Source organism: Hyla sarda, chromosome 9 (assembly GCF_029499605.1).
Source record: "Hyla sarda isolate aHylSar1 chromosome 9, aHylSar1.hap1, whole genome shotgun sequence".
Lineage (NCBI taxonomy): Eukaryota > Metazoa > Chordata > Amphibia > Anura > Hylidae > Hyla > Hyla sarda.
Window position 1 is genome coordinate 9,375,281 of NC_079197.1, and position 15,712 is coordinate 9,390,992.

At 42.7% G+C, this 15,712-nt stretch overlaps 2 protein-coding genes across 2 annotated transcripts in view; one reads left to right on the plus strand and one right to left on the minus strand.

The window, feature by feature from the left end:
• Positions 1–14,828, minus strand: part of LOC130291441 (myosin-1B-like) — a 188,585-nt gene extending 173,757 nt beyond the window's left edge. Inside the window, exons 1-2 of the mRNA XM_056540161.1 lie at positions 14,690–14,828; positions 13,627–13,720 (exon numbers count right to left, since the gene is read on the minus strand). The gene's annotated coding sequence lies outside the window, so the exon portion shown is untranslated. The remainder of the gene's footprint in view (positions 1–13,626; positions 13,721–14,689) is intronic.
• On the plus strand, positions 2,622–15,029 carry WAS (WASP actin nucleation promoting factor). Its single transcript, XM_056538097.1, has 12 exons — positions 2,622–2,794; positions 6,367–6,501; positions 6,754–6,840; positions 8,508–8,604; positions 9,828–9,869; positions 9,950–10,000; positions 10,363–10,552; positions 11,281–11,323; positions 12,670–12,826; positions 13,126–13,529; positions 14,450–14,564; positions 14,710–15,029. The coding sequence occupies exons 1-12, from the start codon at positions 2,681–2,683 to the stop codon at positions 14,763–14,765; spliced, it is 1,491 nt and encodes a 496-aa protein (XP_056394072.1). The 5' UTR covers positions 2,622–2,680; the 3' UTR covers positions 14,766–15,029.
• The last annotated feature ends 683 nt before the right edge of the window (positions 15,030–15,712 follow it).

The window sequence follows — 15,712 nt, forward strand, 5'->3', positions numbered from 1 at the left end:
TGCCGGAAATCAATGACATGGTGCCGCGGGGGGTATCATGTTGTGGCTGGGTGATGGGTCTTTTGCGCCGCAGCCATGGAAGGATATTGTTTTTAACACAGGGTGCCTACAGTTGTTTCAACATTACTACTCCCAGCATGCCCTGACAGCCAATAGATGTCAGGTCAAGCTGCGGGTTGTAGTGGTGAAACAGCAGGAGGCACCCTGTGTAGAAGAACTAAGGGCGGAAGTGTCGGCCCCAGCAGGCATTAGTGATGTCGCGCCTGCTGGGGAAGTCTGCCTGGTAGTAAGCACACTAACAGGCAGACAAAAAAGCATTTTTAATACAGTAAAAAAAAAAATTAAAGGAAGGGAGGGGGTTAGGGATAGATTGTCAATAGGCAGGGACAGAAGTTAAAAAAAAATAGGATGGTGGAAGCTACCCTTTAAACAGATTTGTAAATTACTTCTATTAAAAAATCTTTATTTTTCAGCACTTTTTAGCAGCTGTATGCTACAGAAGAAAATCTTTATTTTTTTTATTTATTTTTTGTGTTGTCCACAGTGCTCTCTGCTGACACCTGATGCCCATATCAGGAACTGTCCAGAGCAAGAGAAAATCCCCATAGCAAACCTATGCTGCTCTGGACAGTTCCTGACACGGACAGAGGTGTCCGCAGAGAGCACTGTGGACAAGACAAAATAATTTCCTCTGTAGCATACAGCTGCTAATAAGTACTAAAAGGTTTAAGATTTTTTAATAGTAGTAATTTACAAATTTGTTTAACTTTCTGGCACCAGTTCATTAAAAAAAAAAAAAAAAAAAAGTTTTCCACCGGAGTACCTCTTTAACGAAAAAGCAGCAAAACCTGATGAAAATAAATAGGAAGGAATCACTCCCTTTAGGCCAGCGGTCTTCAAACTGTGGCCCTCCAGATGTTGCAAAACTACAACTCCCAGCATGCCCGGACAGCCAACGGCTGTCCGGGCATGCTGGGAATTGTAGTTTTGTAACATCTGGAGGGCCACAGTTTGAAGACCACTGCTTTAGGCCCTAACTGGTATATTATTTTTAAGCTTCTGACTGCACAGTTACGGTACTTTTAGTTGTCTTGTAACCCACCTTGGAGATCAGTGGCCATGTCTGAAGCTGATTTGTTTGTCTGCATTAAAACCAAGAGCAGGGAAAGAATCACGGTGCTTCATAAATGGCTCATAATAGCTCATAAGAATACACTTACTGTTGGAATATGGTAAAAATAAATATTTAACAAGCTACGGAAATGTCCACTCCAGAACTCCAATGGTAGGTTAAAAGCATATTTTATTCAGAATATTACACCATGCATCTCACAAGAAACAACAGGTCTGACGCATTTTGAGGCAACCCTCTTTAAGAGGACCCGTGGTCACTCTGAAAAAAAATTAGTTGCATTCACGAGTAGATAGCTTAAAGGGGGGGGGGGGGGGGGCAATTACATACCTGTTTATAGCATGATGATCCCCCTCCTCCCCCCTGTTGCTGAGTTATTAGGGTCCTCTAAATGATTCAGTGAATCTGTCAGATGGGTGGGACTTTATTTTTGTATGGGCTGTGTTCTGCTGATTTTTGTACAGTGACTGTAACCCCCCCCCGTACGGCCTTATGGATAGATCCTGCTGATATGTGAGGCTCCTTCATTAAATATTCACATCCCCTTCATTAAATATGCACACCCCTGGACAGTCACTGCACAGAACACGGGGGCATGCATTTATGTAAAGCTTCGAAAAAATGCACACAAAAAAAATTACATATTCCAGTGCTTCCTTCCTTCATTTCTTCCTCAAATACCTTGATTCATATTACAAATAAAAGTGATATATAAAGAAGGTCAGCCATGTCCCCTCTCACCCTCCTCACTGTTTTGTATCTAATTGGCTGCAGCAGGAGCCTCCCCTCTTTGTCCTGTATGCAGAAGGATACAAAAGTTGTTAAACCCCACCCTATGACTAAGCCCCACCCCTTAGCTGTTCTCTAGTCAAAAAGGAAATCGAACGTAAAGAGATTAACCCCCCAGATTCCCTGCATGATTTCTTCGAATCTGTTTTAGAAACATGCATAAAAGCCTACAGATTAACATATAGCGGAGGCAAGCTGTTCCCTGTTTATTTGTATGATTTCTTTTGAAGGTTTTATGTTCCTTTAAAGACTTATCCAGACCATCATAGAAAGCAAATTAAGTGGCTATCAAGAAGCAAAATGATCACATTTACCTGTGTGCAGAGGATGGATAAAAACCAATAAGCTATGATCATTCCTAATAAAAGGGTTGTTTGTCTCTCAAAGATCCCTACATAGTTCCCCACACTGACATTGCAGTCAGTGGATGACATTTGTCTTGAGCATTGGACCCTCTTTCATTTTCACGACACAACCCCAATAACTTTAGGTCTTCTTAATGCTGACCAAACCAAAATCAGGGTACACATGGCCTTCCAGAGTACAGTTAACACATTTACCCAGACATCATTTGATATGGCAGGTATTGAAAGTCTTCATTGGTGGCGTCATAACTCCTTCCTGCCCCCAACACCTCACTAGACTGTATATCCTGGCTGAACTCACTGGTGGTTTTTCTGCTTCCGTTTACTTGTATCTATGTAGTGCAGAAGTTCCTTTTTTTAACTTCATGCTCACGACGAAGGCCGGCTCCCTACAATGAGCAGAGGGACTTCTAAAACCGGGGGCCACACTCAAGAAAATGTCCCCTCTGTCCTCCTTATGGCTCAGGAGAATCAGAAGGTGTTTCAGCTGCTGGGGAGAAAGTGCACGGTGAGAAATGTGGTACCTGGGCAGGTAATGGGTCATTGCGATACAGAGAAACAGAGTAGAGGGAGCTTCTGAAATGTGGAGAAATAGGAAATGCGGCTCATGTAACACTGCCACAAGCTGAACTGTGTCCGGAGCTCAGGTAGAACACAAGGTCTAGATTTTAAATCCCCTTAATGTGTAGTGTAGGTATCAATTGACATACATAGGTGATACGCTAGGTAATAAGTTGTTTCTTAAGTTTAGATGCCCATGACTATGTACTGAGAAGCTCAAAGGGGTTGTCCAGATTAAAACTTATTTTATACACTCTATAAGGGGATTCAGAGTAAATAGAGGAGGGTCTTCTGTTCAGGATCCTCATTTGTAAAATTGGAGAACAGCTACAAAAGAGTGTTTCTTCTCCTTTTCTGCGTTACATAGACAACTCACAGATATGAATAGGCATTATGTAATGCCTATTTTCTCCAGTGGTCGCCCTGCCGGGGAACTGAACACTTACAACCAAGTTTCCCTATAGATTATCTGATCACTGAGGTCCATGCATGGGGATAACTTTTATCTGTGTGTTATCAAGGATCTTTCTACACAGTAGGCAATGTCTGAAGTGGCTAACCCTTTCTAGCATGATCAATTAGAAGTACTATGAGAATCTGTTTAAGTTTCGTACAGAAAAAGAATATAAAAAGAAGGTGCAGTAATATCTCCAAGTAAGATAAAAGTTCAATGCTTGGCAATATATATGGGCCATGGATTATATAGTCCTGGAAAACCCCTTTAAGGTGAAAACCCCTTTAAGGTGGCCACTTTTAATCGATTAAGTGACAGGAAAGCCAGCAATTCCAGCCATCACCTAATATGTCTGACAGCAGATAAAGGGAAAGAAGTGCTGGACATAATGAATGTCATTGTGCCAAATCCTTTTGTTCTCGAGGATAATAAGCCACCATCAGAGGTATCTGGCAACAGCTTACTCCTCCTGTCCTTACTGAGAGAACATACACGTGGAGCCAAAATGGAGAATGTATGTGAATAGGTGCATTCAGGAGGAAATCTGTCAGCCAGATAAGTGCTTGGTCAGCCTTACAGCAAAATGTAAAGGAACCTCACTATACATGAGTAACCAGCAGACTAGAAAAAGCTGAATGTGATTGAAGTAGAAGGTTTATCGTGTAACTAAAAATCATTATCAAAGTCAGAACAGGAAATAGGAAGTGTTTAATACAGTGATACTATGACTATCACCAATCATGGACCTTTTGGCCTATTCCCTAGTTCAATGTTTCCCAAGCATGGTCTTCAAGTACCCCCCAAGAGGTCATGTTTTCAGGTTTTTCCTAAGTCTTTCACAGATGATATAATTATGGTCAGTGCATCAGGCATCATCAACTTTACATCACCTATATAAGACTAAGGAAATCCTGAAAACATGACCTGTTGGGGGGGACTTAAGGACCGTGCTTGGGAAACTCTGCCCTAGTTGTACTGTGCCTCTCTGTTTTTCACAGCTGGGCCTTTTAAGATTTATTGTACACTAACAATGCAGCCAATCACACCAGTGCGGCCTCCCAGGGATCAATAACTTATATTTGTGTCAATATTTGTTGAGGAGCAAGTCATATAGATCACCAAATATCTGCTCCTACTCTAATATCTACAGAGTATATACTGCCTCATCATTATCACTTCCTATTTCCTGTTAATGTCTGACCTAAACATTATAAGTAAAACATTCAAGTATCGCCAAGTGCAGGTTCTATGATTCATTGCATCTGTCCACTTATAGCTCCGGAGATGTGAGCAGCAGCACGAACAGAGAGCAAACAAGGAAGTTTATTACCTGTTCTTTGTCAAACAGTAATATTATGTACATAGTAGGAATAAGCTGACAAAAAGTAGCACAAGGAAAGCCACTCACATCTGAAAGTTAAAGGGGTTATCCAGGAATAGAAAAACAGAGCTAATTTCTTTAAAAAAAACAGCTCCACGTCTGTCTCCAGGTTGTGTGTGCTATTTCAACTTGGCTCCATTCACTTCAATGGAACTGAGCTGCATAACCACACCCAACCTGGAGACAAACGGGGAGCGGTTTTTGAAAGAAAGTAGCTCTGTTTTTCTATTCCTGGATAACCCCTTTAAAGCTATATTTACAACTATAAATGAAAGAATGTTTCAGGGATATGTCAGCATACACCACAGTATACCCACGCCTGATTCACCTCAGTGTACAGAGCCCCGCTTGTCCTCAGTGTACAGAGCCCCGCTTGTCCTCAGTGTACAGAGCCCCGCTTGTCCTCAGTGTACAGAGCCCCGCTTGTCCTCAGTGTACAGAGCCCCGCTTGTCCTCAGTGTACAGAGCCCCGCTTGTCCTCAGTGTACAGAGCCCCGCTTGTCCTCAGTGTACAGAGCCCCGCTTGTCCTCAGTGTACAGAGCCCCGCTTGTCCTCAGTGTACAGAGCCCCGCTTGTCCACCTTCACTTCCTGCCTCATAGAGGCACACAGGCAATAGCTGCAGGGACAAAAATATAAATTTTTTTTAAAACAATTGTGGTAAAGTTTACGAAAACGTGGTGGATGGGGTGTATATTTCACCTGGCCTTAGCAGGCGTGTTTGGATACACACTGACCGGGGCGCATGCCTGACCAATATGAGGGATACCAACACACGAGGTCCATCGGTGCTATCTATTAGCCAGCCTCACTCTGACATCTGTCCATTATCATTGGACTGCTCATTATTAAAGTTCCTTGAGAAACCCCGACACCATATGGGGGGTAAATATGTCAGAACTATAGGACAACAGTTTGCAATGCTGTTTCTTTTATTTTTCACTTATTTTCACAAAAGGTGTTATAAATTTTGGAGGATACCTGGTGCTATTGGTAAGGTGACTGTCCCCTCCCATTTTCCCGCTCATTGTTGGTCAATTGGCTGAGTGTGATACTATTCTCTCGCCTGTGGCCCGTGGACAGACAGTGCTGTACTGAAACTTACAATGACTCACACTAAACTGATGCAACAACAGGCAACCATGGAGTGGAATTGGATTATGTTTCAAGCTGATAGGTATTTACATATATAAGAAATGATCACACCATTCTAAGGTTAAAGAGGGAGGTCAGTTTATCAAGACGGCCCTTCCCCCCAAAGCTCAAATTATATAATTTTACATCAACGAGAACAGGAGTCCAAAAAAAATGTTTCCATCCCAAAAAATTCTGTGTCTGCCATATCTGTATGGATCATACCAGGGTTCCTTGTTCTAGCAATAATAAAGGGCTCAGTAACATTTATTCCCTATTCTTTAAAACAGATCTATTGCTGTCTGCCACCTGGAGCCTACTGGAGGTTTAACGTGAACTTTTTTTTATCCAAATAGTAAAGCAGAGGAATCATGAGACTTGTTAGAAATTCCTCCTGTCTCAAAGAGTCTTAGGGGTGTGGCTTGTGGGCGACCCCTGGCCATAAGCCTCAGGGTGTGGTCACTTTTGGACTGTGTTATCGAACCTAATAATCACATGATCATTTTATACTTTGCCAATTTGTTTTAACCCTGTATTTCTCCACCCCTCAGACTTTGGCAACAACTGTGGTTCAGTTACTCCTGTCACCGAGCAACGATCACTGGATCAAGCAGAGTTGTGGCGTTGCATGTCTAGTCAAAGACAATCCAAAACGTTCCTATTTTATCCGTCTCTACGACATCACGGTATGTATCCTATGAACATGACTAGACTACCGTATGTTGAAATAAAGTTATCTGCTTCCCTTTCATGGTTATAGACTCTGTTTAATGGATTGATAACCAAAATGGCCACCTTTACGCCTCCAACAAGGCTTCTCATTCAGCTTTCATAGATGTGGGATCATCACCTCGCTTATACACAGAAGGATACATGGATCACCCAGACATCTGCGGACCCAGGTTTTAGCCTAAATGGTATCACATTTTATTTTGCAGGAAGAAAAGCTGGTTTGGGAGCAGGAAGTGTTTCAGCAGCTGGCATATCTCACTCCCCGTCCATATTTCCATACCTTTCCTACAGATGTAAGTCTGTCTACTAACAAATTCCAATCTTTGTACATTGTGACCAATATTAACAGATGTCTAGCACCAACATGTTATATCTATACAGAGAGCTCAGCCAGGTTCAATGGACACATACCTGCAACATTATTATTTTCATTATGGGTGAACTGTATGTCTACCAGGAGTAATGGTTATTGCAAGGAGTCACATTTAATTTTTTTTACAACCCTGTAATCCAGATACTTGTGTGTCACTCTGTTCATATCCACTTTTCCTATTCTTATTGCTTTTATTTCCTTGCAAATATCCAAGGAGACTGCATTCCTCTTCTCTAGTCACATCTAAAGCTACATTCAAAATGCTGCAATCTGCCAGCACTTTGCTGAAAGGCCAAACCCCTAGCACTCAAGCTGCTTTTATACAATGCACCATAAAATGGTACAGTGGAAATACTACCGTGTTTCCCACGAAAATAGTACCTACCCCGAAAATAGGCCCTAGCCGGATTATCGGGGTGGGCTGCAATATAAGCCCTACCCCGATAATAAGACCTAGACCAGTGGTCTTCAACCTGTGGACCTCCAGATGTTGCAAATGTTTGAAACATCTGGAAGTCAGCAGGTTGAAGACCACTGACCTAGACAATGACCGGGCTGCAAATATTAAAAAGCAATCTTTAACTTACCTTCGTCCTCCGTTCCCCCGTTGCTAAGGAACCGGCCTCCTGTCCTCCACTGTTCTCGCTCGCCGGCCGGCTTCTTACATGACATCTATCATCGGCAGAGGCGGGACATCGCTGCGGCCGGTGATAGGCTGAAGGCTCTGAGACGTCACAACACCAGGAAGCAGCAAGACCAGCGGAGGGACCATGAACCTTACCATAAATAAGCCCTACCCTGAAAAATAGCCCTAGTGTGTTTTTTGGGGCTAAAATTTATATAAGACCCGGTCCTATTTTCGGAGAAACATGGTATGTCTCTGCAGGATCCAGCATCCTGAAAACCAGTAAGAAAAAAACTAAATTTTAAAAACATAGGGGGAGATTTCTCAATGATTGTGTGAGATAGAAATCATTTAAACCAAGTCAGTGCTTTCTATGTTTTGCACGTCTGTGCAAAATGTATCAACCGTGCGCAAGCTTTTTAATAAATTTTGCTCAAACATAGACATTCCTTCATGTTTCTACCATCTGACACATTGTTACGAGCACTCCTGAGTGTTCTATATTTGTGCAAAATCTGTTGCCTTTGCGCAAAATTTTAATATCTAAACAAAAAATGCTCAATAGTAAATTAGTGTGTAAAGCATTGGAAGATTGGAAAATATCAAAAAAGACGCAATGAAAGTCACTGCGCAAATTTTTGCGCAAAAAAATAAACAAGAAACAGGGGTAAACTCAATGATAAATGTCCCCCATAGTGTATAAGAAATGATGTATTATTAAAGGAGAACTCCAGACAAATTCTGTTATGTCTAGTGCAGGGCCTAAAGGCGCAGTACAAGACACAGGCATCCTCTCTGCAGGATCCTTTAAATCCCTGTGGCATGTAGCGCCCCCTCAAGGCATACACAGTATATAAGATTTGTTCTGAAGTATTCCCTTAACAATCATTTCTATAAGTGGAACTAAGCCTCCTCCAAATCCTAGAATGTGACAAGCCTGACATTGTGCACTCTACCCAAAGGAATGCCAAGCTGGACTGAATTTTGCCAATGAAGAGGAAGCTGAAGCATTTCATGCTGTTGTTGAAGAAAAACAGCAAAAAAAACAACACAGACAAGGTATAATGTGATTATGGTCAATTGTTACTAATTTCTAGGGCACACCAATGTACAAAGATGTACTCGTATTTTTCACCCTATAGGACGCACCGGCATATAAGACGCACCCAATTTTAAAGGTGCAAAATCTAGAAAAAAAGATTCTGAACCCAACAGTGATCTTCAACCTGCGGACCTCCAGATGTTGCAAAACTACAACTCCCAGCATGCCCGGACAGCCGTTGGCTGTCCGGGCATGCTGGGAGTTGTAGTTTTGCAACATCTGGAGGTCCGCAGGTTGAAGACCCCTGGTATAGGAGGTATTACTCACGTGTCCCCGCCGCTCCGGACCAGTCACTGCTCGTCACCGCTGCCCTGGGTGTCGCTCCATGGCTGTCGCCGCGTCCCCAACGCTACGCACGCCGGTCCTATTGGATGACGGGACGGCGTGCGCGGCGACGTGATGACTTCGAAGGAGAGCGCCGGCCATGCAGGGGATCCTGGCACGGAGCAGACACCGAGGAGGCAGGTAAGGTCCCTCCCGGTGTCCTGTAAGCTGTTCGGGATGCCGCGATTTCACCGCGGCGGTCCCAAACAGCCTGACTGAGCAGCCGGGTTAGTGTCACATTCGCTTCAGACGCGGCGGTCAGCTTTGATCGCCGCGTCTGAAAGGGCATCACCACGATCAGTGATGTCCTGTATTAGCCGCGGGTCCCGGCCGTTGATGGCCGCAGGGACCGCTGCGATAGGGGTGTATTCACCGTATAAGACGCACCAATTTTTCACCCCCAGTTTTGGGGAAGAAAAAGTGAGTCTTATACGGTGAAAAATACGGTACTGTATGTAGCTGAATCTTACAGAAATATACTATGAATAAAAAGAAATGTAAATGGGGTATCACAAGACATGTACTGTGAAAGTTAGGAATAGGAAGACTTATAGGGCAGGTTGCAACTGAATGGGTGCACAGTCACACCAAAGGCATGGGTGTAGGTGGAACAGGTATTAAAAGCATAGACTGTCCAAATGCCACCCTGGCAGATATAACATTAAATGCCACAGAGAGGATATATCATGTTTAGTTGCTATGGTTGGAGCTGGACATAGGTCTTGGCTTTAAGTTGTTGAAATAAGAACACCTCTATTTTCTTACCAGTCTGGTCCTTACATATAGAAACAGATGTATATATAACATTATTGGTGTAATGGCTGCTAGCCTACAATAATATATTTTCTCCTTACAGAAAAACGCCAAGCGCTACCGCCACCCCCACCAGTGTCAGATGGTAGGTGGACGTCTACCTGATACGTCTACCTTTGTGCATGCAGATGGATATTAACTTTTTGCTTCTTTTCCTACTTTCAGAAAGAAGAAACAACCTCCCCCTGCCCCCACCACCAGGACAATTTTCCAATGGTGAGATAGATAAATAGTGACAAAAAGCTGTAGATGTAGAAGGTTATGGAAGTTTTGCACTACACTTATAAGACAAGTTGGGTTATGGCCTGGAGTGGAACTAACACAGTGACTAAACCTACTCCCAGCCAGGGCCAGACTGGGACCAAAAATAGGCCCGGGCATATTTGACTATGCAGCCCATTTTTTTGGTGGGGGTCACAGCAGCCAGCGGCCAATTGTTTTATTTTTACTTTTTTATTGTTTGTCTGTGGACATATGTCCAGCCCTGCTCCCAGCACAATCGACGTAAAGATTCACCTATGTTTAAACATCAACCTTGTGCTATGCTTTCTCACATAAATACATGTTAATCTCTGTAGGTCCTCCAAGCCCACAGCCTCATTCACCGGTTCAACACCCAGGCCTTAACATGGCAGCAGTCAGTATACAAAACCCAGATATCACATCGGAAAGGTACCGAGCCCTTCCAATACCCAGTGACAGATCAAAAAGCAAAAAAGGGAAGAAGAAATTTTCAAAAGCTGATATCGGGGCACCATGTGGTTTCAAGTAAGACTAATACATAAAGTAAACATTTTTTTAGCAGTGATTAAAGCAATGTATAAAAATGGAATTACCTACAGCTTAGTGTTAGAAACATGAACAGAAATTAGACCTTGTTGGGGGTTTCAGTGTCTTAGACCCCACAATCACACTGTTATTAGCAGCACTGCTAGTGCCACATAACAGTCTCAGAATGGAGAAAAGCAGGTGGAAATCCCAGCATCTCTTTCCACGATCATGGAAAATACACACAAAAAATACAGAGCGTTTCATCGGGTGAAACGTTTTTAGCTCAGCTTAAACTTTCAACAGTACAGAAACAGGGTGCTCACCTGGTGGGGTTGTGGGAAAGCCAAAACACCATGAAAGGTAGATCAATCCCACTCCAGGGAGAAGCCAAGATATGCAGCGTAGGAGCTATAGCAGGCCTGACATACAATCCAAGACAGTAGAATATGCAGAAATAGTAAAAAGAAGACAGGCTCTAATTTGCGCAGCAATCCATTGTTTTTGGACAATAAAGTTCTCTTGGAGAGTTACATCTAACCTGTCATTGGATTATATTGGATCGCTGCACGAATAGAAGCCTTTCTTCTTTTTACTATTTTTTACTATTTCCACTTGCAGAAAATCTTATGCATGTGAATTTAACCTTATAGCACGTGATATGTTACTTGTTGTTTTTTTTTTTTGGCAGTGTACACAATGTAATCACATCTGTTGTTTTATTACAGACATGTCTCTCATGTCGGTTGGGATCCAAATAATGGGTTTGATGTAAGTATGTCCAGCACTGTAAACCTTTCATCTTAGGCTAGGTTCACACTTTGGATCTCTGTGCGGGGCCTTCATTGCCGGTTCCGTTTAAATAACAGGAAAAAAAATGTTGCACGCAGAATTTTTTTTGTCCCATTAGGTTTCTGCAAAATGACAGACATCTGATGGAATCCCAACGAGCTTCATTAAAGTCAATGGAGTCTCTCAGGATACAATTGGTGTTTGTCACACAGAAGACCGTAACCGTTCAGCTCCGTTTCCCTCTCCTAAAGGCAACGTAAAGGGGTACTCTGGTAAAAAATCAACTGGTGCCAGAACGTTAAACAGATTTGTAAATTACTTCTATTTTAAAATCTCAATCCTTCCAGTACTTATCAGCTGCTGTATGCTCCACAGGAAGTTCTTTTTTCTTTTTAATTTCTTTTCTGCCTGACCACAGTGATCTCTGTTGACACCTCTGTCCATGTCAGGAACTGTCCAGAGTAGGAGAAAAGCCCCATAGCAAACCTCTCCTGCTTTGGACAGTTCCTGACATGGACAGAGGTGTCAGCAGAGAGCACTGTGGTCAGACAGAAAAAAAATTCAAAAAGAAAATAACTTCCTGTGGAGCATACAGCAGTTGATAAGTACTGGAATGATTAAGATTTTTAAATAGAAGTAATTTAAAAATCTGTTTAACTTTCTGGCACTAATTATTATTATTTATTTTTCCCACTGGAGTACCCCTTTAAGAAGGAGTCCCAAAACAAAGCACATACATAAGTATGAACCTAGTCTTACCTGTATACAACCAGGCCATTTTATTCCTTGTCTCTTAAATTATTTTTCCCATACTGACAACTTCTCATGTATACATTGTCATGAATGGCTATTTATGAAACTGCAGAAGCCAAGCACAGCTCATGCTTATTTGAATCAGTTTCATCCTGCCTGAAAGGTGTGGCAGTGTGCATGCTTCACCACCATTCTATTCAGTCAGGGACACTCTGGACCCCCCCCCCCCCCCCCCATTTTTGTTATCAGTGGAGATCCCAGCAGTTGGTTCTTGTGAACAGATGTTAACATGTCATTGTGGGAAAACCCATTTAATTAAAGGAATAATCCCTCCTAATGTAAATTTAGTTTAATACTTGCACAATTTAAATTTTGACCAAAATCTCCACCATGGAGGAATGTGTGCTAAAAACCGTGGAGAAGATTTATCAAAACATGTAAAGAGGAGGAGTGGTGCAATTGCCAATAGAAACCAATGAGATTTCTTCTGTATTTAAAAAAAAAAAAAAAAAGACCCCATTATATCCTGTATGATCCTCTGACATTGTCCCCTTTTCTAACTTTACAATCAGGTAAATCAATTGGATCCAGCGCTGCGTAACCTTTTCAGCAAAGCAGGAATAAGTGACGCGCAACTAAAAGATGCAGAAACCTCAAAACTGATCTACGACTTTATAGAGCAGCATGGAGGTGTCGAGGCTGTGAAAGAGGAATTGGGGGGGGGAGTAGGTAAGGATGCGAGATGATCCACTACTAATCATCTACTAGATTGTTGGCAAACGTTTGCTAATTCAGGCATCACGAGAGAGCAACTATACTAATATAAATTATACACGCTGACATATTGCTACATGCCCCAGGAATAATGTCAGGTGTCTCCAGTGAGGCTCAAATTTTCAACCGCATACAACTTATGTATAATTTAAATGGGAAATTAATCAAGAATATCCACAGAAAATGGAACAGAAAGGAACATAAGTCGGCATTTTATAAAGTGATTTTTGTTTGCTACCCCATTTTTTCCTCAGATTCTGCTCCACCACCTCCACCTTCCCGCTTTGCTCCATCTCCTACCCGTCCACCACAACCACAGGGAAGAGGAAGGACAGGCCCCTTACCTCCTCCCCCCACCCGAGGCTCTAGTGCTCCTCCACCGCCACCTCCATCTCGCAGTAGTCCTGCTCCACCACCTCCCTCTGACTTTCCTAGAGCTCCACCTCCTCCACGAGCAGGAGCTCCACCTCCTCCACGAGGGGGAGGCCCACCTCCCCCACCACCTCCGCCACCACCTCCGCCGCCAGCTCCAGAATTTCATGGTGGTCCGCCTCCCCCTCCCCCTCCAGCTATTTCTGGAGGTCAAGTGCCACAGACTACTCCCGTTGGCCGTGGAGCCCTGCTGGACCAGATTAGACAAGGAACTAAGCTAAACAAGGTGAGTTGTCAACAAGATACATCCACATTACAACCCCAAACATGACCTAACACTACACATGACTACTCTGGTCTGTTATAACAATAAAACCACCTACCTAGTATTGTGTAGGACCCACTTCCTGCTGGCAAAGCAGCTCTGACTCTTTAAGGTCTGGACTCCACAAGACCTCTGGAGGTGTTCTGCAGTATCTGTCACAAAAACATAAAGTCCTATGAGTTGTGAGGTGCAGTCTTCTAGAATCTTGTTTTCCAACACATTCCACAGAGGCTCAGTCGGATTGAGAACTGTGGAATATGGGGGCCAAGTCAACACCTTTAAGTAATAAATATGTTCCTCATATCTTCTGAGATTACTGCCATTAGGGAATTCCACTACCATGAAGGAGGGATAAGGTCACTGTAACATCAACATGATGCCAGAATACAATGTTTTCAGCAGAACAGTGCCTATCACAGTGCCCTGCCAGCTTGTCTTCTTACCTCAGTTAATCCCAGTGAGATTTGTTCCCCAGGTAAGTGACGTATGCACACCTGGCTGTCCACAAGGTATAAATGTGACCCATTAGACTAGGCCTCCTTCTTCCATTGTTTCATGGTTCAGTTCTGCTGTTCAGGGGTCAGCATGGGTATATTGACAGGTCTGCGGGGCCCCATACACACATAAATTTCAGCAATGTGCTCTACAGCACTTTTTCTGTTAGATCAGACATGACGGGCTAGCCTTCATCTTCGCATGTAAGAACTGCACAGTAAGGCCATACCCTTACACAATTCTAATATACTGTATACTTTGAATAGCTCCCAAACATTTAATCCTATTCACAGAAAAGCGTAGGAGCGGGCCTCATGATTGTCATCTTTTCCAGCCGAATACAAATTACAATAATAAAGTTTTAAATTATTTGCCTTGTTTTCCAGGTGACAGAACCAGCTGACATGCCCACGTCCCCTCAGACTGGTGCATCTCCCGAGGGGCTAGTTGGCGCTCTCATGCATGTCATGCAAAAGAGAAGCAAAGTGATTCATTCCTCAGGTAATTCTTACCATCCTGAAAACCATTCTGCAAGTGTTTCCTTATTCCCCCAATACATGTACTGTTGTGAGTGCATTTCTTTTGGAGGAATGCTATTGGGAGTCATTCATGCCATTGATACTCACTTTGCCTTTTGTCTTTTTAGATGAAGATGATGATGATGCAGGAGAGGATGATGATGATGATGAGTGGGAGGACTGAGTCTGAATTGGTGCACAGGATCCTTCTCTTTCTTCCAAAGTTTGCTCTTTATGTTGCAATAAATAGTTTGATAGTGTCGATGTCTGATGGAGAAAATCTTTGGATTTCATGCTCCCTATAATAAACAGATAATAGAGGGTTCATTTGTACCTAAATAATAATTTATGACGCAGGTATGATTTTAGACACACAATAAAAATTGGAGGTCTTCACAAGGCTCGTCTCACATGAGGGGCAAAAAGACAATAAAAATTATATTTTCAATGCAATCTTCATGCTGGTTGATTACTGTAGAAATGACATATTCCTGCTATGACATTCTGCTAGATAGGATAGGACCATAAAGCTGAAGATTATCTGCTCTCATCTTGCTGTGCTGCTCCCTATAATGTGTCATTTCATGCTGGGGAGAGACAGACTGTGGTGTTCTTTAATAATATGACAAGAACTCCTGAAAACTCCTGAAAACTCCCTGCCTCATGATCACTATGTTAAGTCCCATATCCTCAGTGCTAAGAACCCCCAGAGACATTTATATCCACCTATGTGACTGATATCTTCAGTGCGTTTTATAAACCTGCTGCAGGGTTATAGTGCACAACTTTTGTCTTACTGGCCCTTTGAGACAGGCTCTACAAAAACGTGCACACTGAGGATATTTCTTGTGGAATTTACTTGCTGAATTTCCTCAGTAAAAAAACTGAAATCATTTTCATGAGGAAACCATATCTGTATACTGCTGCTGCTATCTCTATGGGATCAGGATATGTAGTAGTTATACACCTCCCCTCCAGCTCTATCTGCATACTGCTGCTCTCTCTATGGGATCAGGATATATAGTAGTTATACACCTCCCCTCCAGCTCTATCTATATACTGCTGCTATCTCTATGGGATCAGGATATACAGTAGGTATACACCTCCAGCTCTATCTGTATACTGCTGCTA

What these genes read in the sequence shown, in the direction of transcription:
- WAS (XM_056538097.1), top strand. Translation starts at nt 2,681, where the DNA reads ATGAGCAGAGGGACTTCTAAAACCGGGGGCCACACTCAAGAAAATGTC. An exon ending in TCCGTCTCTACGACATCACG is followed by an intron (nt 6,502 to 6,753) that starts GTATGTATCCTA and finishes TTTATTTTGCAG; the next exon opens with GAAGAAAAGCTGGTTTGGGA. An exon ending in AAGGAACTAAGCTAAACAAG is followed by an intron (nt 13,530 to 14,449) that starts GTGAGTTGTCAA and finishes CTTGTTTTCCAG; the next exon opens with GTGACAGAACCAGCTGACAT.